This window comes from Phacochoerus africanus, chromosome 2 (assembly GCF_016906955.1).
Source record: "Phacochoerus africanus isolate WHEZ1 chromosome 2, ROS_Pafr_v1, whole genome shotgun sequence".
Lineage (NCBI taxonomy): Eukaryota > Metazoa > Chordata > Mammalia > Artiodactyla > Suidae > Phacochoerus > Phacochoerus africanus.
This window is the reverse complement of record NC_062545.1, coordinates 240535734-240561167: the sequence shown is the minus strand read 5'-3', so window position 1 is coordinate 240561167 and position 25434 is coordinate 240535734. Positions and strand designations below refer to the sequence as shown.

General features: G+C 43.7%; 1 protein-coding gene across 1 annotated transcript in view; it reads right to left on the bottom strand.

Annotated features, from left to right (window-relative positions):
- Positions 1-20677, bottom strand: part of DCAF10 (DDB1 and CUL4 associated factor 10) — a 65678-nt gene extending 45001 nt beyond the window's left edge. Inside the window, exon 1 of the mRNA XM_047767965.1 lies at positions 20071-20677. Within this exon, the coding sequence (XP_047623921.1) occupies positions 20071-20615 (545 nt within the window). The 5' untranslated portion in view covers positions 20616-20677. The remainder of the gene's footprint in view (positions 1-20070) is intronic.
- Positions 20678-25434: the final 4757 nt, after the last annotated feature.

Genomic DNA, 25434 nt, shown 5'->3' with positions numbered 1-25434 from the left:
CTTGCTCAGTGGGTTAACGATCCAGTCTTGCCGTGAGCTGTGGTGTAGGTTGCAGACGCGGCTCAGATCCCGAGTTGCTGTGGCTCTGGCGTAGGCCGGTGGCTACAGCTCCGATTCGACCCCTAGCCTGGGAACCTCCATATGCCACGGGAGCGGCCCAAGAAATAGCAACAACAACAAAAGACAAAAAAAAAATAAAATAAAATGAAGGCCACAAAGAAAGTCAAAGAAGGGCACTACTTAATAATAAAAGCATCCATTCAAGAAGAGGATATTACAATTGTCAATATATATGCCCCTAATATAGGAGCACTCAGATACATACAACAAATAGTATCTGATATAAAAGGAAAAACTGATGGAAATACAGTAATAGTAGGAGACTTTAACATGCAACTCACATCAATGGACAGATCCTCTAGACAGAAAATCAATAAGGCAACAGAGATTCTAAATGACACAACAGAAAAGTTAGACTTAACTGACATTTTCAGGACATTACATCCAAAAAAATCAGAATATACATTCATTCCAAGTGCACATGTAATATTCTCAAGGACTGACCACATACTAGGACACAAAAATAACCTCAACGAATTTAAGAGTATAGAATTTATTTCAAGGATCTTCTCTGACCACAATGGCATGAAACTAGAAATCAACCACAGGAAAAAAAATGAGAAAAGACTGACGACATGGAGACTAAACATCATGATACTAAAAAAAAAAAAAAAAAAGGACCAATGAGGAAATCAAAAGGAAATTAAAAAATACCTCAAGACAAATGATAATGAAAACACAACCATTCAAAATCTATGGGATGCCACAAAAGCAGTTCTTAGAAGAAAGTTGATAGTGATACAGGCCTTCCTCAAAAAAGAAGAAAAATCTCAAATCAACAACTTAATCCACCACCTAAAAGAATTAGAAAAATAAGAACAAACAAAACCTAAAGTCAGCAGAAGGAAGGAAATCATAAAGATTGGAGAAAAAATTAATAAAATAGAAATTCGAAAAACAATAGAAAAAAAAAAATCAATAGAACCAAGAACGGCTTCTTTGAAAGGGTAAAAAATGACAAACCTCTGGCCAGACTCACCAAGAAGAGGACAGAAAGAACTCAAATAAACAAAATAAGAAATGAAAAAGGAGAAATCTCAACAGATAACTGCAGAAATACAAAAAACCATAAGAGAATATTATGAACAATCATATGCCAACGAATTTGACAATCTAGAAGAACTGGACAAAAGTACAGAACCAGATGGCTTCACAGGTAAATTCTACCAAACACACAAAGGAGAACTTATACCCATTCTTCTTAAGACTTTTCCAAAAGGCTGAAGAACGAACACACCCAAAGACATTCTATGAAGCCACCATCACCCTGATACCAAAACCAGACAAAGATACTACCAAAAAAGAAAATTACAGGCCAATATCTTTGATAAATATAGATGCAAAAATTCTCAACAGCAGTTCCCGTCGTGGCACAGTGGTTAACGAATCCGACTAGGAACCATGAGGTTGAGGGTTCAGTCCCTGCCCTTGCTCAGTGGGTTAACGATCCAGCGTTGCCGTGAGCTGTGGTGTAGGTTGCAGACGCGGCTCGGATCCCGCGTTGCTGTGGCTCTGGCGTAGGCCGGTGGCTACAGCTCCGATTCAACCCCTAGCCTGGGAACCTCCATATGCCGTGGGAGCAGCCCAGAGAAATAGCAAAAAGACAAAAAAAAAAGAAAAAAAAATTCTCAACAAAATTTTAGCCAACCAAACTCAATACACCACAACCAAGTGGGGTTCATCCAAAGTTCACAAGGATGGTTCGACACAGGCAAATCAATCAATCTTGTACACCACATTAACAAAATAAGTCAAAAACTACATGATCATCTCAACAGATTCAGAAAAAGCATTTGACAAAATCCAAAATCCATTCATGATAAAAACTCTTACCAAAGTAGGTAGAGGGAATACACCCTAACATAATAAAAGCCATTTATGACAAACCTACAGCATATATAATACTCAATGGAGAAAAGCTGAAACCCTTCCTACTAAAATCTGAGATAAGACAAGGATGCCCACTCTCACTACTTTTATTCAACATAGTATTGAAAGTCCTGGCCACAGCAATCAGACAAACAAAAGAAATAAAAGGTATCCAAACTGGAAGAGAAGAGGTAAAACTGTCACTGTATGCAGATGAAATGATCCCTATAGAGAACCCTAAGGACTCCACACATCAACTACTCGAACTGATCAACAAATTCGGCAAAGCAGCAGGATACAAGATTAACATTCAGCAAGCAGTTGTGCTCTTGTATACTAACAATGAAATATTAGAAAAGGAATATAAAAATACAATACCTTTTAAAATCACACCCCCCCCCAAATTAAATACCTAGGAATAAACCTAAGGACATGAAAGACCTATATGCTGAAAACTACAAAACATCAATTAAGGAAATTAAAAAGGATTCAAAGAAATGGAAAGATATTCCATGCTCCTGAAATGGAAGGATTAATACTGTTAAATGGCCATACACCCCAAAACAATCTACAGATTCAGGAGTTCCCGTTGTGGCATAGTGGTTAACGAATCCGACTAGGAACCATGAGGTTGTGGGTTCAATCCCTGGCCTTGCTCAGTGGGTTAAGGATCCAGCGCTGCTGTGAGCTGTAGTGTGGGTCACAGATGCAGCTTGGATCCTGCATTGCTGTGGCTCTGGCATAGGCCAGTGGCTTCAGCTCCAATTCGATCCCTAGCCTGGGAACCTCCATATGCCACGGGAGCAGCTCAAGAAAAGGCAAAAAGACAAAAAAAAAAATCTACAGATTCAATGCAATCTCTATCAAATTACCCATCACATTTTTCACAGACCTAGAACAAACAATCCAAAAATTTATATAGAACCATAAAAGACCCAGAATTGCTAAAGCAGGAGGCATAACTCTCAGACTTCAGACAATATTACAAAGCTGCAGTCATTACGACAGTGTGGTATTGGTACAAAAACACACATATAGACCAATGGAACAGAATAGAGAACCCAGAAATAAATCCAGACACTTATGGTCAATTAATTTTCTACAAAGGAGGCAAGAATATAAAATGGGAAAAAGACAGTCTCTTCAGGAAGTGATGCTGGGAAAACTGGACAGCTGCATGTAAACCAATGAAACTGGGACAGACTCTCACACCACGCACAAAAGTAAATTCAAAATGGCTTAAAGACTTAAATATAAGACAAGACACCATAAAACTCCTACAAAATAACATAGGCAAAACATTCTCTGACAACAACTTTATAAATGCCTTACAAACCCAAGGCAACAGAAAAAAAAATTAAAAAAAAACAAAACAAAACAGACGGTACCTAATCAAACTGACAAGCTTTTTGCACAGCAAAGGAAACCATAAAAAGAAAAAAAGACAATGTATGGAATGAGAGAAAATAATTTCAAATGATGCAACTGACAAGGGCTTAATCTCTAAAATATACAAAGAACTCATACAACTCAACCGTAAAAATACAAAAAACCCAACTGAAAAATGGGCAAAAGACCTGATATACAGATGGCCAATAGGCACATGAAAAAATGCTCAACATCACTAATTATTACAGAAATGCAAGTCAAAACTACAATCAGATACCACCTCACACCAGTCAGAATGGCCATCATTAACAAGTCAACAAATAACAAATGCTGGAGAGGGTGTGGAGAAAGGGGTACCCTCCTTCACAGATGGCTGGAATATAAACTGGTATGACCACCATGGAAAGCAGTATGGAGGTATGTCAGCAAAACTAAATACAGAACTACTACATGACCCAGCAATCCCACTCCTGGGCATAAATCTGGACAAAACATACACTGAAAAAGACATTCACCCCTATGTTGATTGCAGCACCATTCACAATAGCCAAGACATGGAAACGACCTAAATGTCCATCAACAAATGAATGGATTAGGAAAATGTGGTATATATACACAATGGAACACTACTCATATAGTGGGAAGGGGGAGGGGGCCCTCCCAAAACAAAGGGAAGACAACCACCAGCCATCTGTGCACACATGTGCAGTTCTGTGACAGTGTGACATAACCAGTATCCATGTGCACAGGCCTATCTATGTAACATGAACTATCCATTCAGAAGTTACAGAATGTACATTACCTTATAAGGGGGCCAAAGGGACCAAGATGTAGTGGGAAACGTAACAGGGGTATATAAGGCAACACCCCGCTGTGTTCGGGGCTCAGTCTTTGGGTACAAATCTGCTGAGCCTGCGCCAGCATGAATAAACGCTGCTTCCTGGAAAAAGGCCTCAGTGTCCCGTCTTTCCGTATGTGAGTCCTACATTTCTTGGGGGCTCGTCCAGGATTCAGAGACAGTGATTTCACCTCCCTTGCCTCTGGGGTATGACCCCTGGGATGCCGGGAGAGATGACCTCACCTGGCACCAGCAGACCAATTGATCCGTAGGGGACTAGTCCTCCCGGCATGCCAAGGCAAGGACCCTGAGAGCACAACAGAATCCAGTGAGGCCCAGGAACCAGCAAAGGGAGCGCATCCCGTCAGACTGGTAAGAACCTGGGTTCAATTTGGTAAGCCTGCCCCTAAGAGGCAGAAGGGGAACCTGATCACCTCCCAGAATTGCCCGAGTAGTCTCACATGAGACAAAACTGCGACTCTAAGGCACTGGGAGGAGGACTGGAGAGGTTGTATGAATGTAAGTGAATGAGACAGACGACGGGAGAGTTCCAACTCAACCAGATGGGCTGAAGCGAGTGTTAAGTCCCGATCCATGGTGATCCTCATACAGCTTATGGTGGCTCTCTTTGGAGAGGTCCTGACACTGGGGTTTATACAGTCCCACCAATGCTAAGAGGTGCCTGAAATATTTGCCCCAGGAGAGTGGCTGGAGACAGACAAAGCGATTGATTACTGCTTCCCTTTCCTTTCCTTGGGTGTGACTGTTGTCTTTTAGGGGGAGGTAATGAGTGGCAAACAGAGTAAACATACCCCCTTAGAGTGTATGATAAAAAATTTCAAGAAGGGATATTTAGAAGATTATGGTATTAAGTTGACTCCCAGAAAACTCCAGATGTTCTGTGAGATAGATTGGCCTTTGTTCAGGGTGGGTGGGCCTCCCAAGGGGTCACTAGATAAAGAACTAGTTAACAAAGTATTTAGAGTCATCACGGATGACCCAGGACACCCAGACCAATTCCCTTACATTGACTGATGGCAAGACTTGGTCCTTTCTCAGCCACCTTGGCTAAAAGCCTGTCAGGAAGAAAACTATAAAATTATGATGGCTCGAATAACAGCCCCCTCAAAATACTGAAATGCTGACCAGAATCCAAGAAGCCCATTTTATCTGAGAACCAGAGGAAATTTCTCTACCTTATGCACCATTGTACCCTCCACTGTTGCCCACACTTCCAGCATTGGGGGCCATACCAGAGGTGGCTGCCTCCCCTAAGAGGAGCCCCTCCCCTGACTTACCCATGACATCACCAGTCACTACCTCTCCCAAGCCTCCAGTGCTAATCCTGTATACTCTGGCCGGAAGGCAACTGAGAAGTCGGGCCAGCAGGGACAGCCCTCTCCACCGTGGTGCCAGGGGGCCCTACAGATGCCACAGAGGGAGACCAGAGGGCCTCTCTATTTTGATCAAGAGGGTCAAATTTGAGGAGGCCAATGTGTTTGTGTACCAACCCTTCACCACCACTGACCTTCTCAACTGGAAAAATCATACTCCCTCCTACACTGAGAAGCCCCAGGCTACGATGGATCTAATGCAGTCCATCATTCAAACCCACAAGCCTACCTGGACTGATTGCCAACAGCTTCTCCTGACTCTGTTTAACACTGAAGAATGGCACCAAATTACTCAGGCGGCTTTAAGATGGCTAGAAGAACACGTCCCGGCTGAATTAATAAATACACAGGCTTATGCCCAGAGCCATTTCCCTGAGCAAAATCCTCCCTGGGACCCTAATGACACTCAGAAATTTCAGAAGAAGCTCTTTTAAATGGCATGAAGGAAGGGGCCGAGGTCAAGGAAGAAGCCGACGGGAGGACCACCTCACACCGAGATGAGACTGGGGCGAAAACCAATGTGCTCACTGCCGCCAAGAAGGCCACTGGAAGAATGAATGCCCCCAGTGGTAAGAGAATTATTATCCAACTTCTGGACGGAGAGGGAAAGGCAAGGTGATTCAGGGACAGTACCAACCAGTGCAGCAACCATTGAGGCCCCCAAGAGTGACTTTATTGGTCTGGCTCCTATGGGAAACCATGAGGAAGACTAGGGCCATTCTGTTAGGCCCCCAGGAACCCATGATCCAAATAACCATAGGGGGCCGGCCCATTGACTTCATGGTGGATACCAGGGCAGAACATTCTGTGGTGACTCAACCCGTGGGCCCCCTCTCGTGGAGACAAATCACTATTGTGGGAGCCACTGGTGACCCCCCTTTCTTTGGTCTTTTTGAGGGCCGTTCCTGCGGCACATGGAGGTTCCCAGGCTAGGGGTTGAATCGGAGCTGTACTCACCAGCCTACGCCAGAGCCACAGCAATGTGGGATCCGAGCTGCATCTGCGACCTACACCACAGCTCACGGCAATGCCGGATCCTTAACCCACTGAGCAAGGCCAGGGATCGAACCTGCAACCTCATGGTTCCTAGTTGGATTCGTTAACCACTGTGCCACAACGGGAACTCCGTCGTTGCCCTTTTTTTTTACTACCTTGACGTGCAATCTGGGTGGCCATGAAGTTATACACAAATCCCTATACCTCCCTGACTGCCCTGTGGCTTTGATAGGTCAGGACTTATTGGGAAAGCTACAGACCCAGATAACTTTCACCTCCCATGGCCAAACGGCCTTGATTCTAGGGAAGCCAGGGGCAAATATTATGACTCTCACAGTCCCCTGAGGAGAAGAATGGCGCCTCTATGGTCTTGTAGGGAGGCCATGGCCAAGACCCGAGCTTCCTTTTAAGCTACCTGGGATAGGCTGAAGACAGGCCCCCTGGACTCCCGGAACATACCCCCAATAGTAGTAGAACTAAAACGAGGGGTTGAGCCTGCCTGCCAGAAACAATATTTCATTCCCCATGGAGCACAAATAGGGACTCAGAAACATCTGGAGAGACTTCTAAAATATGGGATCCTCCAACCCTACCAGTCATCTTGGAACATGCCTCTCCTGCTGGTTCAAAAACCAGGGACAGACGACTACCAGCCAGTTCAAGACCTGTGAGCGGTAAGTAAACCAAGCCACGTGACCCTGCACCCGTCATCCCTAATCCCTACACTCTCTTGGGCCTTATCCCCACCAAAGCTGCCTTCTTTACATGTCTGGACCTCAAAGATGCCTTCTTCTGCATCTGCCTGGCTCCTCAGAGTTAACCAATTTTTGCCTTCCAATGGGAGAATCTGGAGGATGGTGACAAAGGTCAGCTGACCTGGACCAGGTCTCCTCAAGGATTCAAGAACTCTCCAACCCATCTTGGGTACTGCATTAGCCTCTGACTTAAAGGCCTTCCCAGCAGTCCAGTATGGCTGTATGGTGCTCCAGTATGCAGACAATTTGCTACCTGGCAGACAAAGGAAAGTTGTATGGAAGGGACACGTCTGCTTCTCGCTTTATGGGAGGCTGGCTACAAGGTTTCAAGGAAAAAGGCCTAGATCTGTCAAGGAAAAGTTAAATATCTTGGCTTTCACCTATCCCAGGGACAACGTCAACTTGGCCCAGAGAGAAAGCAGGCTGTCTGCTCAATCCCAGTTCCCTCCACCCGACATAAGGTTTGAGAATTTCTCAGGGTTGCAGGTTTCTGCAGGATCTGGGTACCCAACTTATCCATTTTAGCGAAACCCCTTTATGAGGCCACAAAGGGGGTATAGTGGGAACCTCTGTTGTGGGAATAAGTGCAACAAAAGGTTTTTGAAGAGATCAAGTGATCCCTCTCCAACACACCTGGCTTGGGACTGCCAGGTATCTCTAAGCCCTTTTTCTTGTACGTGCACAAGCACAGTGGGGTGGCAGTAGAGGTCTTAACTCAAATGCTGGGGTCATGGCATCATCCAGTGGCATATTTTGCCACTCCAACTTGACTCCATTGCCCAAGGATGGCCACCCTGCCTGCGGGCACTTGCAGCCACAGCACTTTTAGTGTCGGAAGCTGATAAATTGACTATGGAACAAGAACTAACAGTCTAAGTGTCACATTCAGTGCCGACATTAATGGAGAAGGGACAATACTAGCTAACTAACACCCAGATGGTCAAATATCAGGGAATGTTATGTGAAAATCCATGCATTCACCTGGAGGTGGTGAGGACCTTAAACCTGCAACCCTACTACTTGTTGGGCCAGGGCAGCCAGATCATGACTGTATTGAAGTCATAGATGAGGTATTTTCCAGCCGACCAAATTTAACAGACCAGCCCCTGGAAGACCCAGATGCTGAATATTTCACTGATGGTAGTAGCTTTGTAAAAGAGGGAGAACGCCTTGCTGGGTATTCCATGGTGACCCTACATTCCACCACTGAAGCAAAAGTTCTGCCAAAAGGGACTTCCATGCAAAAGGCAGAACTGATCACACTAACCTGAGCTCTCTGACTGGCAGCAGGGATACATGTCAATATATACACCGACTCCAAACAGGCCTTCACCACCCTCCATGCACATGGGTCTCTATATAAAGAAAAGAGGCTAATCAACTCAGGAGGGAAGGATATAAAGTATGGCAAAGAGATCCTTGACCTCTTAGACACTGTATGGGCCCCTAAAAAGGTGGCAGTCATACACTGTCGGGGACATCAAAGAGGGACCACCACAGTTTCTTGGGGAAACCGTAAAGCAGACCAAGAAGCAAATCTCGCAGCCTCCAAGGGGACAAAAGAATTCAGCGGCTCTGATAGCCGCACTGCTCCCTAGTCCATTGGCAGAATGGGATCCAGATTACTCACATTATGAAAACACCTGGTTCCAAACTGAGACTGGAAACTACCTCCCAGGTGAATGCTAGAAAGTTGAAGACGGCCGAATTGCAATTCCTGAGACCCAAGCCCCAGCCTTTGTCAAACAATTTCATCAGGAGACTCACACTGGCCAAATGGCTCTCGAGACCACACTGGGCCCACACTTCTACATACCTCAGCTTGCCAGCACAGCCCAGGTAATATGCGAGCAGTGTGAAACGTGTGCCCGGAATAACCCACGTCAGGGGCCTAGGGCCACCCATGGAATACAGAGTGTTGGAGGGGCCCCATTCGAAAATACAATTGTGGATTTCACTGAGCTTCCCTGAGTCCGAGGCTTTAAGTATCTGTTAGTCTTTGTGTGTACATTCTCAGGTTGGATAGAGGCCTTCCCAACTCGCACAGAGAAGGCACATGAGGTGGCCTGATTCCTCCTAAAGGAAATCATTCCCTGGTTTGTGATTCCAATCACCACTGGATTGGACAATGGGCCAGCATTTGTGGTGGAGGTAGTACAACTGGTGGCAAAGGGATTAAAAATCACCTAGAAGTTGCACACAGCCTATCGGCCCCAGAGCTCCGGAAAGGTGAGACAGATGAATTGGACTCTAAAATTACAATTAAGCAAACTGTGCCAGGAGACACACTTGCATTGGGACCACTTCATGCCAGTAGCCTTGCTAAAAATTAGGTCCAGCCCTACTAAACAGCCTGGGTTTTCCCCTGATGAAATCTGCTATGGGCGCCCCCTCCTCTCATTAAGGGTATAAGGGGGGACTTAAAGGAACTAGGGAACCTTACCCTGAGGCAACAGATGCAGACACTAGGTTCCACCCTGGCCATCCTCCATCAGTGGGTTAGGGAACGGTTACCTGTAAGCCTAACCACAGACACCCAGCCCTTCAAACCAGGGGATGCTGCTATATGGGTAAAAGAGTTCAAGGTCCAGCATTAAAACCTCTTTGGAGGGGCCCATTTACTGTCATTTTATCCACCTCTACTTCAGTAAAGGTGGCAGAAGTGGCTCCTTGGATCCACCACAGCAGAGCAAAACCAGCATCTCGAGATGGAGTGCATCCCTGATCCCTCAACACTGTGCAAGTTGACCATCTGAAAGAAACAAGCTGCAGCTTCAGAAACCCATGAGGATGACAGCCCTGCTCTAGTCACTCTAGAAGCTGACTGTCTATGCATGGCAGGAGCTTGAGGAGTCAGCCACCAGACAGGATAAATAGACTGTATCCATTCCTCATTTCAGTCCCTTTACTGTGATGTACTGCCATCCCTTGTACCTGTCTGTTATTGTGGTCATTGTCCTAATCTTTGCAATAGGCTGGTGGAAACTGCTCCGGCCAATTGGAAATGTGGCAAAAGGTCCCTGCTTGCACTCTGCTTCCTCTTCTGTGTAGGATATTTTGTTGTTATTGGTTGCTTCTGGTCTGAGCCTCTTTTGCCCCTCTTGTAGACTCAAATTCCACCCCTTCTGATAAGTGTATGGGGAAGATTTCGTATCAAGGGAAGGTTGGATTGTCCCTCACCTCCAATTCCTACCAACCAGCTGCTTGTTATCGAGGTACCACCCCCACCCTTTGCATATACAATGGTAAAAGTTATTGGATGGGATGGATAAAAACAAAATACCTGGAGGGGCACACTTGCCAGGGACCAAAGAGAAGGGGAATAGGGGCTTGGGCCTGTTGGACATATAGTGGACACTGAGGCATGTCTGATGGAGGGGAAGTTCAGGACCAGGACCAGGCCCAGCTAGTCACAGATATACAAAAACTATACAAAAGATAAAACAATAGGCAGGCCCAAGGCCCCTGCAATCGGGGTCCAGCCTAGTCTATGACCAACTCAGGAAGGACCTGGGTCCAGACATGGACTTCCCTACCCTAGGGACGAATCTTTTCACTGACCTAGCTGAAAGGATTGCCCATGAATTCAATGTCACTGATTGTTGGGTCTGTGGAGGGACCCTTATGAGTGAAGAATGGCCTTGGAAGGGGACCAGCCTAAATGCATTCCACTTACTTCAATGGAATCATTCCACAACAGAGAGAGAAAACAATTGGCGCCAAAGTTGGGTCTTGGCCTCAGAGGTAATTGGAGAAAAATGCATTGGAAGGACAGGACCCGGTTACACACAATGGGTAGGAGAAACTCCAGGCAAAAGAAGGCTTTCTTGGAACTCTACCAGCTTTGAGGGGTAGCCAAACATTTCTACCTGGCATTGGGCCCTGGCATCCATGGTTAACACCTTCCAGTGCCAATCCTCTCCCTATCAAGTCATAGTCAACTGTACTACACAAACTGAGGAGGCCAATCCATTCCATGGCATACGTGAAATAAGTAAACACTGGGACAACCTTACTCTTAGCAACCCCGAACACTGGAGGGCACCTGATGGACTGTTTTGGATATGTGGAAAAAGAGCATATCCAAAACTCCCTGCTTGATAGAAAGGGAGCTGCACCATCAGAATAATCCAACCAGGATTCTTCCTCCTGCCTAACCAGGAGGAAGAAAAATTAGGGACTCCTCTTTATCAGAGCCTAAAGGTTAGAACCAGAAGGAGCCCTGTGACAGGAAGACAACAAAGATGAGGGGAAAATGAGTGGCCACCCCAGAGGATTATTGAGACATATGGTCCAGCCACTTGGGCACAAGATGGGAGTTGGGGCTAACAAATCCCTATATATATGCTTAATCAAATCATCAGGTTACAGGTGGTACTGTAAATTATTACTAACCAAACAGCCGCAGCCCTAGAACTCGTGGCAAAACAACAATAGCAGATGTGCTCAGCTATTTGCCAGAACTGCCTAGCCTTAGATTACCTATTAGCAGAAGAAGGAGGGGTAGGCGGAAAATTTAATCAATCCGACTGCTGCCTCCAGATAGATGACAACGGCCAGGCCATGACTAACATAGCCACAAACATCAGAAAAGTGGCTCATGTCCCCATATAGACTTGGAAAGGCTGAAACCCCAGAAAGCTATTCGGGGGATGGTTTTCAACCTTTGGGGGATTCAAAACCCTCATAGGTATCATGCTCCTGAACTTGGGAGGCTGTCTGATATTACCCTGTCTGCTCCCCTAGTTATAAGATCTGTCTCTAGCCTCATTGAGGCCATGGTCAAAAGGAAAATGGCACCATGCATGTGATGATGCTATGGAAATATAAACCCCGAGCCCAAGATGATGCTCTTTAACCCTGAGAGAAGGATCAGAACATCAAAGGGGGCAATGTAGTGGGGAGGGGGAGAGGGTGTCTCAGAACAAAGGGAAGGCAATGTGCACCATCAGCATCTATGTGCACATCTGCAGTTCTGTGACAGTATAACATAACTGGTATCCATGTGCACAGGCATATCTGTGTAACATGACCTATCGACTCAGAAGTTATAGAATGCTTGTTACCTTATAAGGGGGACAAAGGGACCAAGATGTAGCAGGAAACCTAACGGGGATGTATAAGCAACACCCCGCTGCATTAGGGGCTCAGCCTCTGGATACGAATCCGCTAAGCCTGTGCCAGCATGAATAAACGCTGCTTCCTGGCAAAGGCCTCAGTGTCCTGTCTTTCTATACGTGAGTCCTACTATACTCAGCCATAAAAAAGAATAAAATAATGCCATTTGCAGCAACATGGATGGAACCAGAAACTCTCATACTAAGTGAAATAAGTCAGAAAGAGAAAGACAAATATCATATGATATCATCTGTATCTGGAATCTAATATACGGCACAAATGAACCTATTTACAGAAAAGAAACAAACTCATGGACTTGGAGAACAGACTTGTGGTTGCCAAGGGGGAGGAGGAGGGAGTGGGATAGACTGGGAGTTAGGGGTTAGTAGATGCAAATTATAGCTTTGGGAGTGGATAAGCAATGAGATCCTGCTGTATAGCACAAGGAACTATATCTAGTCACTTGTGATGGAACATGATGGAGGATAATTTAAGGGAAAAAAATGTACATATATGTATATATATGACTGGGTCACTTTGCTATACAGCAGAAACTGACAGAACATTGTAAATCAACTATAATGGAAAAATTAAAAATCTTAAAAAATTAAAAATACAATGAAACAAAATAAACCCAGGGAGGAACAGCCCAAGACACGTATTAATCAAACTGACCAAATTAAAGACAAAAAGAAAATATTGAAAGTAGCTAAGGAAAAAAAATAAATAACATATGAAGGAACCCTGATAAAGCTGATTATCAGGGTTAATCAAAATGATGCAAGACATTGGAAACAAACTGGAGGCAAAGATTGATAATTTACAGCAAACACTGAGCAAAAAAATACAAGATTTAAAACTTAAGCAAGCAGAGATGCAAAATACAAAAACTGAAATAAAAAAAATCATTAGAAGCAACCAACAGCGGAATATAGGAGGCAGAAGAATGAATAAGCGAGGTGGAGGACAGACTAGTGGAAATGCCTTAATGTGGAACAGAAAATAGAAAAAAGATTGAAAAGAAACGAAGATGGTCTAAGAGAACTCTGGGGCAACATTAAAAGCACCAACATGTGTATTATAGGGCTGCTAGAAGGTGAAGAGAGAGAGAAAGGGACAGAAAAAATATTCAAAGAGATAATAGCCGAAAACTTCCCTAACACGGGAAAGGAACCACTCACTCAAATCCAGGAAGCACAACAAGTACCATATAAAAAAAACCCAAGGAGGAACGCACCAAGACACATATTAATCAAACTGATCAAAATTAAAGACAAAGAGAAAATATTGAAAGCAGCTAGGGAAAAGAACAAATAACATAAAAGGGAACCCAAATAAGGTTACCAGCAGAATTTTCAGCAGAAACTCTGCAGGCACAATATGCTTGTGATGAAAGAAAAAAGCCTCCAAGCAAGATTACTCTACCCAGCAAGGCTCTCATTCAGATTTGAAGGAGAAATCAAAAGCTTTACAGACAAACAAAAGCTAAGAGAATTCAGCAACACTAAACCAGCTTTACCACAAATACTAAAGGAACTTCTCTAGGCAGAAAAGAAAAGGCCACAACTAGAAACAAAAATACTACAAATGATAAGAATCACCAATAAAGGCATATATATAGTAAAGGTAGGAAATCATCCATGCACAAATATGCTACCAAAATCAGAAATCATGAGAAGAAAAGGGTACAAAATGCAGGACACTGGAGATACACTTGCAATTAAGAGACCAACAATTTGAAACAATTTCATATATATCAAAACTTTGGGGTAACTGCAAGCCAAAAATCTATCACACATACAAGAAAAATCAACTCAAATACAACACTAAAGATAGTCATCAAACCACAAGAAGAGAGAACAAGAGAAGAAGGGAAGAAAAAAGACCAACAAAAACAAATCCAAAACACTTAATAAAATGGCAATAAGAACATACATATCAATAACTACCTTAAATGTACATGGACTAAATGCCCCAACCAAAAGACAAAGACTGGTTGAATGATACAAAAACAAGAACCATATACATGCTGTCTTTGAGAGACCCACCCATTTCTAGGGACACATATGAATACAAAGTGAGAGGATGGAAGAAAATATTCCATGCAAATAGGAATCACAAGAAAGCTGGAGAAGCAATACTCATTTCAGACAAAATAGACCTTAAAAATAAAGAATATTATAAGAGACAAAGAAGGACATTACATAATGATCAAAGGATCAATCCAAGAAGATATAACAATTATAAATATATAGAAATCATAGAGGAAACTAAAAAATACTTAGAAACAAATAACAAAGACACAACAATCCAAAACTAATGGGATGCAACAAAAGCAGTTCTAAGAGGGAAGTTTATGGCTATGCAAGCCTACCTCAGGAAATAAGGAAAATCTCAAATAAACAGCCTAACTTTACATCTCAAGCAACTAGAGAAAGAAGAACAGACAAAACCCAACATTAGCAGAAGGAAAGAAATCATAAATATCAGAGCAGAAATAAATGAAATAGAAATGAAGAAAACCACAGAAAAGAGCAATGAAACTAAAAAGCTGGTTCTTGAAAAGATCAACAAATCCTCAGCAGGATTCATTAAGGAAAAAAAAGAGGACTCAAGTCAATAAAATTAGAAATGAAAAAGGAGAAGTTACAATACACATCACAGAAATACAAAGGATCATAAGAGACTACTATGAGCAATTATATGCCAATAAAATGGACGACTTAGAAGAAATGCACAAATACTTAGAAAAGTACAATCTCTAAGATTAAACCAAGACAGAAGAAAGATGAATGGACCAATCACAAGTACTGAAACTGAAACTGTGACTAAAAAGCTTGCAACAAACAAAAGTCCAGGACCAAATGGCTTCACAGGCGAATATTTAGAGAAGAGATAATACCTATTCTTCTGAAACTATTCCCAAAAACTGCAGAGGAAGACACACTTCCAAACTCATTCTATGAGGCCACCATCACCCTGATGCCAAAACCAGACAAAGATACAAAACAAACAAACAAAAATGAAAAGAAAAAAAGAAAGAAAGAAAATTACAGGCTAATATCACTTATGAACACAGATGCAAAAATTCTCACAAGATGCTAGCAAACAGAATCCAACAATGCACTGGATTGTACACCATGATCAAGTGGAATTTATTTCAGGGATGCAAGGATTTTTCAATATCCACAAATCAATCAGTGTGACACAACACATTACAAATTGCAGAATAAAACCATATGATCCTCTCAACAGATGCAGAAAAAGCTTTTGACCAAATCCCAATTCCGATAAAAACTCTCCAGCGTTGCTGTGGCTCTGGCATAGGCCAGCAGCTACAGCTCCAATTAGACCCCTAGCCTGGGAACCTCCATATGCCGCAGGAGCGGCCCTAGAAAAGGCAAAAAAAGACAAAGAAACAAAAACAAAAACAACTCTCCAGAAAGTGGGCATAGAGGGAACCTACCTCAACATAATAAATGCCATATGTGACAAACCCACAGCTAACATCATTCTTAACAGTGAAAAGCTGAAAGAATTCCTGCTAAGATCAGGAATAAGACAAGGATGTCTGCTCTTGCCACTACTATTCAATACGGCTTTGGAAGTCCTAGCCATGGCAATCATGGAAGAAAAAGAAAAGGAATCCAAATTGGAAAAGAAGAAGTAAAACTATTTCTGTCTGCAGATGACATGATATTATACCTAGAAAAAAATCCTAAAGATGCTACAAGAAAACTGTTAGGGCTCATCAATGAATTTGGTGAAGTTGCAGGTTACAAAATTAATACACAGAAATCAAGTGCACTTCTATATATACTAAGAATGAAAGATCAGAAAAAGACAATCCCATTTACCATCACATCGAAAAGAATAAAACACCTAGGAATAAACCTATCTAAAGAGATAAAACACCTGTACTCTGAAAACTATAAGACGCTGATGCAAGAAATCAAAGCTGAAACACATGGAAAAATATACCATGCTCTTCCTATATACAATAGCCAAGACATAGAAACAACCTAAATGTCCATTGACAGAATAGTGGATAAAGAAAATATGGTACATATACACAATGGAATATTACTCAACCATTAAAAGGAAAGAAATAACGGCATTTACAGCAACATGGATGGACCTAGAAATTATCATGCTAAGTGAAATCAGTCAGACAATGAGACACTAACATCAAATGCTATCACTTACATGTGGAATCTAAAAAAAGGACACAACGAACTTCTTTGCAGAACGGATACTGACTCATAGACTTTGAAAAACTTATGGTTTCCAAAGGAGACAGGATGGGGGGGTAGGAGGGATGGGCTGAGGGTTTGTGATAGAAATGCTGTAAAATTTGGTTGTGATGATTGCTGTACACCTATAAATATAATAAAATGCATTAAGTAATTTTAAAAAATACCATGCTCTTGGATTGCAAGAATCAATATTGTCAAATGGCAATCTACAGATTCAATGTAATCTCTATCGAATTACCAATGGCATTTTTTCACAAAACTAGAACAAAATATTTTCAAGTTTTTTTGGAAGCATGAAAGACCCAGAATAGCCAAAGCCATCCTGAGAAAGAAACAAAATGGAGCTGGAGGAATCAGGCTCCCTGACTTTAGACTATTCTACAAAGCTAGTCATTTAAACATCATGGTACTGGCACAAAAACAGAAATGCAGATCAGTGGAACAGGATAGAAAGCCCAGAATTAAAACCATGCACCTACCCACGGTCAACTAATCTACGACAAGGAGGCAAGAATACACAATGGGGAAAAGACAGTCCCTTCAACAAATGGTGCTGGGAAAACTGGACAGCTACACGTAAAAGAATGAAATTAGAATGCTCCCAAACACCATACACAAAAATAAACTCAAAATGGATTAAAGACCTAAATATAAGAATAGATACAATAAAACTCTTAGAGGAAAACATAGGCCAAACACTCTCTGATCTAAACCGCAGCAGCATCTTCTCAGATTCACCTCCTAGAGTAATGACAATAAAAACAAAAATAAACAGACGGGACCTAATTAATTAAATTTAAAAGTTTTTTCGGAGTTTCCTTCGTGGCTCAGCCGTTAACAAACCTGACTAGGATCCATGAGGATGTGGGTTCGATCCTTGGCCTCACTCAGTGGGTTAAGGATCCAGCATTGCTGTGAGCTGTGGTATAGGTCACAGACACGTCTAGGATCCTGAGTTGCTATGGCTGTGGCATAGGCTGGCAGCTGTAGCTGCGATTTGATCCCTAGCCTGGAACTTCCATATGCCACAGGTGCAGCCCTAAAAAGAAAAATAAAGTTTTTGCATTGCAAAGGCAACCCTAAACAAAACGAAAAGACAACCCACAGAATGAGAGAAGATATTTGCAAATGAAGAGACTGACAAGGGATTAATCTCCAAAATTTATAAACACCTCCTGCAGCTCAATACCAAAAAAAAACCAAACAACCCCGTCAAAAAAATGGGCAAGAAGATCTAAACAGACAATTCTCCAAAGAAGGCAGACAGATGGCCAAAAAACACAAGAAAAGATGTTCAATATCACTAATTATTAGAGAACTGCAAATCAAAACTACTATGAGGTACTACCTTACACTAGCCAGAATGGCCATCATCAAAAAGCCTGCAAACAATAAATGCTGGAGAGGGTATAGAGAAAAGGGAACCCTCTCACACCATTGGTGGGAATGTAAACTAGTGCAACCACTATGGAAAACAGTAAGGAGATTCCTCAAAAACTAAAAATAGAGAATTATTATTTGCTCCCACAATCCCACTCCTGGGCATCTATCCAGAGAAAACCATGACTTGAAAAGATACATGTACTTCAATGTTCACTGCAGCACTATATACAATAGCCAATACATGGAAGCAACTTAAATGTCCACGGAGAGAGGAGAGGATAAAGAAGTTGTGGTACATATAAACAATGCAATATGACTCAGCCATAAAAAGGAAATGAAATACTGGCATTTGCAGTAACATGGATGGACCTAGAAATCATCATGCTAAGTGAAGTTAGTGAGACACAAATGTCACATGCTATCACTTATATGTGGAATCTAAATATAGGATACAATGAACTTCTTTGCACAACAGAAACTGACTCACAGACTTTGAAAACCTTATGGTTACCAAAGGAGACAGGTTGTGGGGGCACGGATGGGCCGGGAGACCGGGATGGCAATGTTGTAAAACTGGGTTGGGATGATGGTTGTACAACTATATAATAAAATTCACTGAGTTAAAAACAAAAAGAAAAGAAAAAGGATTTGCAGCAGTGAAATGGAATAGGATATAATTGCCCGGTGATTTCAGATTCTGTTACTTTGCTCCTTTGTTAGCATATTTTATGTCTTTCTTCAGGCACAATTTTCTACTTTGTTAACCTATCATCTTTCAGCTTCTCTAACATGACATGCTACCCCTCCAACCACAGGTGCTTTGACATACCAGTTCCTCTATCTGAAATATTTCTATCCCCTCCTCAACACTATCTTGACTCATCTACTCATTTTTTTTAATCTTGGTTGAGTGTCACTTTCTTAGGAAACCCTGAACACCCTGGTCCACAACAGGTTCTTTCAAGCTTTCACCTCAATTAAAAAATATATATATTATAAAATTTCTTAGTATGTTTATTAATATCTAGTTGAATCAATAGGTCCCAAGTCCAAGGAAAGCGGTGCCTTTACTGGTCTGTTCACCAATGCCACCTCTGCCTCTGGAACACAGTGAGTGCTCAATAAATACTTGCTGCATGAGGGAACGAATGAATGAACAAAGAAGCAAATGACTAGGAATCCAGAAGACTTGATCAGGTAAAGGTTGTATTATCTATGTTCTCTCATGGTGGAAATGTGTGAATTTTTTTCCCCTTTGTTTGCTGTTGAACTTGTCCACGTACTCACAAAACGATTTAAAAAATATTTATCACTTTGAAAATTCCCTATAGCTCAAAGTAAACCAAGGCCAAACACGGAATATCTAATTAGCCAGGAAAAAGGCTGTATACCCTTAAAAGAAACATGCGGTCTAGCCTCAGAACTTCACAGATGCCCCACAAGACACCTCTCTGCAGCGTCTTAGTATCTTACTGGAGCAAAGGAACGAAGAAAACCAGACTTGTCTCCCCAGGGCAAGTCAGGCACAGGGTACAGGGAGTCTGCAGACTCCCTTAGCCTTGACCAAGCTTATTTAGATAGGAAAGAAACAAGCCTAGGTAGGGTGACAGGGAAAGAATGGGCATTTATCCAAAGTGTGTTTACCAAGCATCTATGGTACACCAGAAAACCCTAGTTCTGGACTGGCTCTGACAGATCTGATGAGGGGCTTTAGGCACCATTCCTTCACAGAGCTCTGGTCCTGAAGGTGAGCAAACAGCACGGGCTCGCCTACCTCCAGGGGCTGGATGAGGCCTTCAAAAGCGATACAGCGCTTCACAAAGAGTCAGAGGCACGAAGGCCGGCTGCCCTAAACGGACTCCCAAACCCCAGCTCGGGTCGAGCCAGCGGGACCCGGGCAGCGGCCCACCTGCAGCGAGGCGGGCCTCCACCCTCCGAGGGGCTGCGCTTACCCGTCGGGCGAGTACTCGAGATTGAAGACCGCCCCGTGGGTGCGGGTGCTGAGGTATACCGAGTCCGCGGGATGGATGGAACCATAGAGGTTAGTCATGGTGCGGAAATTGTCCCGCGCCGGGTCCACGAACAGCCCGCGGCCCAGGCTGCGCTCTCTCAGCCACCCGAACAGCCGGGCGCCAGGAACCCCCAGGACGGCGCTGAGGCTGTACCGGCGTCCAGCCCGGCAGTCTGGCCCGGGTCGCCGGCGGGGCGGGGAGGGCGGTGACGGCTCTCCCAGGGCGGAAGCGGCTGAGGACTCTAGAGCTCCGGGCTGCCGGAGCTCCCCAGCGCGCCCGGCTGGGAGCACCGAGGGGGCGCACGGGCGGGGAGGGCTCCCGCAGGGCGATGGGGGAGGGGCTGCGTCAGCCCCCGGCTGAGGGGGCGCGGGAGGGGAAGGGAGCGGGCCCGCGGCTGCCCCCTGCCTCCCGTGCGGTGCCGGCTCCTCAGCCCTGGCCCCGGCCGCCTCGTCCCCTCCGGGGCTACCCGGCCCGAAGGGAAACATGACCAGCGCCCCCGCCCCCGGGCCACTGCCCTGCCGGTCGACACCTCAGCGCTCCCGCTCCCGCCGCCACTTCCGGCGTGCAGCTGCCTAACTCTGCCGGCTGGGAAACGCGCACCGCCCCTCGGCGGTCATCCGCCGGGGACCAAGAAAGTGGGAACACCTGGCCACTGCGGGTGCAGCCGACCTGCCATTGGAGATCGGGAATGACTATCTGTTGTGTGCGCGCAGTTGAGGATGCCCAGGGCCTGGGCTGCATGGGGGGTAGCGTTAAGATCTGGGCACAGCGTGCGACACTGTGAGTATGCGGTTGTCAATGACAGGTTGTCAAACTAGTCAGTCTAAGAGGCCGGGTATGATTATGTACTGTTTATTAAACATCCCTGCTTTACACTGAGACCAGCGAAGGGAAAAAAGGACCATATTATGTGCTAATCACACACTCTAGGTGCCATGGTGTACTACTTACTGAGCCTGGGACTCTAGGGACTCAGGTTAACGTCTACATTAAAAAGCTCTGGTTTGTGGCATTCCCTGGTGGTTCAGTGGGTCAGGGATCTGGTGTTGTCACTGTTGTGGCTTCTTCAGTCCTTGACCTGGGAACTTCCACATGCCACGAGTATTATCCAAAAAACAAAACAAAACAAAAAACCGTGGTCTGTACAGTGCCGGAAAAACGGGGCCTACTGGTGCTCTGGAGATCTGCCCAAGTCCCAGGTACTTGATCTAATAGGTTAAGACTTCTGTACTCCTGAGACTAGTACAACATTTTAAGTCAACTATACTCCAATAAAATTAAATTTTAAAAAATAATAGGTGTTCCAGTTGTGGCTTAGCAGGTTAAGAACCTGACATAGTGTCTGTGAGGATGGGGTTCAATCCCTAGCCTCACTCAATGGGTTAAGGATTTGGAGTTGCTGCAAGCTGCAGCGTAGGCCACAGGTGAGGCTCCGATCTGGGGTGCTGCCCTGGTTATGGCACAGGCTGCCAGCTGCAGCTCTGATTCAGTCCCTAGCCTAGGAAGTTCCATAAGCCACAGGTGCACCCTTAAAAAGAAAAAGGAAATAAATAAATAATAGAACCTGAGGGGGGAAAAAAAAGATTTTATCAAGGCCAAAGCCTTACTCTCTGCAGGAAGGAACACCTGTCCATCCAGGAATCACTGAGGGAAGCTGGAGACCTGAATCAATTTAACCCCACAAGCAGTGGAGCCTAGGATAAATCCTGTTTATATCTGCCAAGCAAGGCATGAAGGGCATAACAGATGCAAGGCTATTCATCACTTATGTTAAGATAAATACATAGAAGTTGTTTTCAGGAAAAGGTTGACTGGAACTGGGGTGTTTCTTGGGGAGGGAAGGAGGATCTTCAGTAAAGGGAAGCTTGAGGTACAAGAAGAGGAAGGTAGAAGAACTGACAACCCGTCTAGGCATTGATCAAGAACTGAGTTATAGAAAGCTCCCATTTGATGACTGTTTAGGATAGTCCGAAGGATCTCTGGAGGAAAGGAATGAGATTCAAAGAGGGCTAATCATTTAGCAAGTCCTCCTTTCCATGAGCTGACTGAAAAATGAGAAAGAAGCAAGCATCCTGTGTTCAGAGATCAAGACAGCTACTCCTTTGAAGATATTCTCCATGTAAGGGATAGGTGTCTGTTTTATAATTAATAAATAATGTCCCTTAGCGGCCTATAACTTCTTTTTTTTTTTGTCTTTTTGCCATTTCTTGGGCCACTCCCGCGGCACATGGAGGTTCCCAGGCTAGGGGTCGAATCGGAGCTGTAGCTGCCAGCCTACGCCAGAGCCATAGCAACGCAGGATCCGAGCCGTGTCTGCAACCTACACCACAGCTCACGGCAATGCCGGATCATTAACCCACTGAGCAAGGGCAGGGATCGAACCCGAAACCTCATGGTTCCTAGTTGGATTCGTTAACCACTGCGCCACGACGGGAACTCCGGCCTATAACTTCTAACTGCAACAATTACTTAATAAAAGCCCTCCGCTTGATTCCCAAGTTATGGCCAATGGCTAAAATTTTTTTTGTCTACAAAACCTTGACCATGATTTATTCACCAATGTTATCAACTTTCTCAGTAAGTTAAATAAAATTCATTTTTTCCTCCTCTTTTTTCTTTTCTATGCTCCCCACCCCCTCCTCTCAAAACTCATCTTTAAAAGGTTACATTTTCCTGGTGTTCCTGTCATGGCTCAGTGGTTAAGGACCTGGAATTGTCTCTGTGAGGATACAGGTTCCATCCCTGGCCTCATGCAGTGGGTTAAGGATATGGCATTGCTCTAAGCAACAGTGTAGATTGCAGATGTGGCTCGGATGCAGTGTTCCGGTGGCTGTGGCACAGGCCTGCAGCTGCAGCTCTAATTCGACCCCTAACCTGGGAACATCCACATGCCACAGGTGTGGCCATAAAAAGAAAAAAAAATTTTTAAAAGGGTTTCATTTTCCTAAATAAATAAATAGTTACATTTTCCAGGGTATTTAAGATACAGTTCCAACAGAAAAACATTCTACAAGAGTTGTGCTATGTCAAGATAATCAGATTTCACAGTTGAGACAATTCAAAATTAACTCACTATAGCCCCAAAACTATTTACTGGCAATTTAGAGACTCTTAAGAAGCCAAACGGGAACAAAAACATTTTGTAGCTTGGCATATACCTCTATCAATTAGATAATGAAAATGATTCTTGAAAAGACAGCCACAAACTTAAGGCAGTGGTAGTTGTAACACAGAGAACAGGTCATTTAGTAATGTCAGATTTTGTTGTTGGTTTTTGTTTGTTTGTTTGTTTTGTCTTTTTGCCTTTTCTAGGGCTGCTCCATGGCATATAGAGGTTCCCAGGCTAGGGGTCTAATCAGAGCTGTAGGTGCTGGCCTGCACCACAGCCACAGCAATGTCGGATCCTTAACCCACGGAGCAAGGCCAGAGATCGAACCGCAATCTCATGGTTGCTAGTCAGATTCATTAACCACTGAGCCACGACGGGAACTCCCTTTTTTTGCTTCTTAAAATATGAGTTGTCTCTTGTTCCAAATAATTTTTACTAAAACCTAAAATAAGAATAAACTACATAAGGACTCATACTCTATTGAGATGATCATGATTTTACAACCTCTCAGTGAAAAAGCAAAACTTGCTGGAGGTTAATGGAGATGGCACTAAAGATAGAACAACTTTGTTCCTACTACTATTTACCTACTGCCTTTGAGAGCCTTTACAAACCATCATGTTTGGAGTTCCTGTCGTGGCTCAGTGGTTAACAAATCCGACTAGGAACCATGAGATTGCTGTTCGATCTCTGGCCTCGCTCAGTGGGTTAAGGATCCGGCGTTGCCGTGAGCTTTGCCGTGAGCTGTGGTGTAGGTTGCAGACGCGGATCGGATCCCATGTTGCTGTGGCTCTGACGTAGGCCAGCGGCTGCAGCTCAGATTGAACCTCAAGCCTGGGAACTTCCATATGCCGAGGGAGCGGCCCAAGAAATGGCAAAAACGAACAAACAAAAAAACAAAAAAAACCCATCATGTTAACAAGGAATTGATTTCAAACTACTGCCTATATAGATCAATGTCTATGCAATTTCATGTAACTATTTTTTAATTTTTTATTTAAAAAATTTTTAAATTACAGTTGATTTACAATATGTAACTATTTTTTAAATAAAAATATTTGTAAAAGCTAAAAGATGTTCAAGTTCAGTTGCTGAAATTCAGATATCAGTTCATCAGAAATGCCTAAAGCAGGAGTTCCCGTCGTGGCGCAGTGGTTAACGAATCCGACTAGGAACTATGAGGTTGCGGGTTCGGTCCCTGCCCTTGCTCAGTGGGTTAACGATCCGGCGTTGCCATGAGCTGTGGTGTAGGTTGCAGACGCGGCTCGGATCCCGCGTTGCTGTGGCTCTGGCGTAGGCTGGTGGCTACAGCTCCGATTCAACCCCTAGCCTGGGAACCTCCATGTGCCGCCGGAGCAGCCCAAGAAATAGCAAAAAGACAATAAATAAATAAATAAATAAATAAATAAAAATAAAAAGAGAGAACTGTAGTTTAAAAAAAAAAAAAAGAAAAAGAAATGCCTAAAGCATCCTTTGAACTCCTTTGCCCCAATACTCCTTTCAGATCACAACAAAACTAAAAGGTTCCCCCTAGGTCCAGCTATCACATATTCCTTAGGCTCTATCTCATCAAGAAGGCAGGGTACAGATTTATTAACTTTCTTCCCTATCCACTGACTAAACCATTTAAAAAATTACTTCCTGACTGATGTCTTATAATGCAATGTGCCAGTAAAAAATAATAATAATAATGCAATGTGCTGGAAATGTAAACACTGGCCTTTCTGTTCAGGCATTTATACTTTGGGAGGAGTAGGTTCACTCCCGATGTCTTTGACATTACTATTTCTGGGAACGAAATTCTTTGTTGGGAATTCTTTGTTGGGAACGAGATTGACAAAATTAGCAGGGTGGTTGGACATGGCATAAAAAGCTGAAATTGCAGCTATATCCCAGGTATCTTCTTGGCTGAAGCCATGCACCTCGAGCTTTTCGAAATGGTCATCCATTATGTCACATCAGCTGGGGAAATAGCAAGTGTAAACTCCAGCACTGCCTTTTCCCAGGCAGGGAGGGCACACTTTCTCCAGTTCACACAGACCTGCGAGAAAACACACAGTTAGAAGCAGAATCTCTGTCCATACCAATACAGCCAAGAGAACATAAGCCTTAACAAAATACGTATTAATTAAAAAAAAAAAAAGTTAAAGAGGCAAAGTCAGGCCAGAACAAATTTTCTGGACAGGTAAGTATCT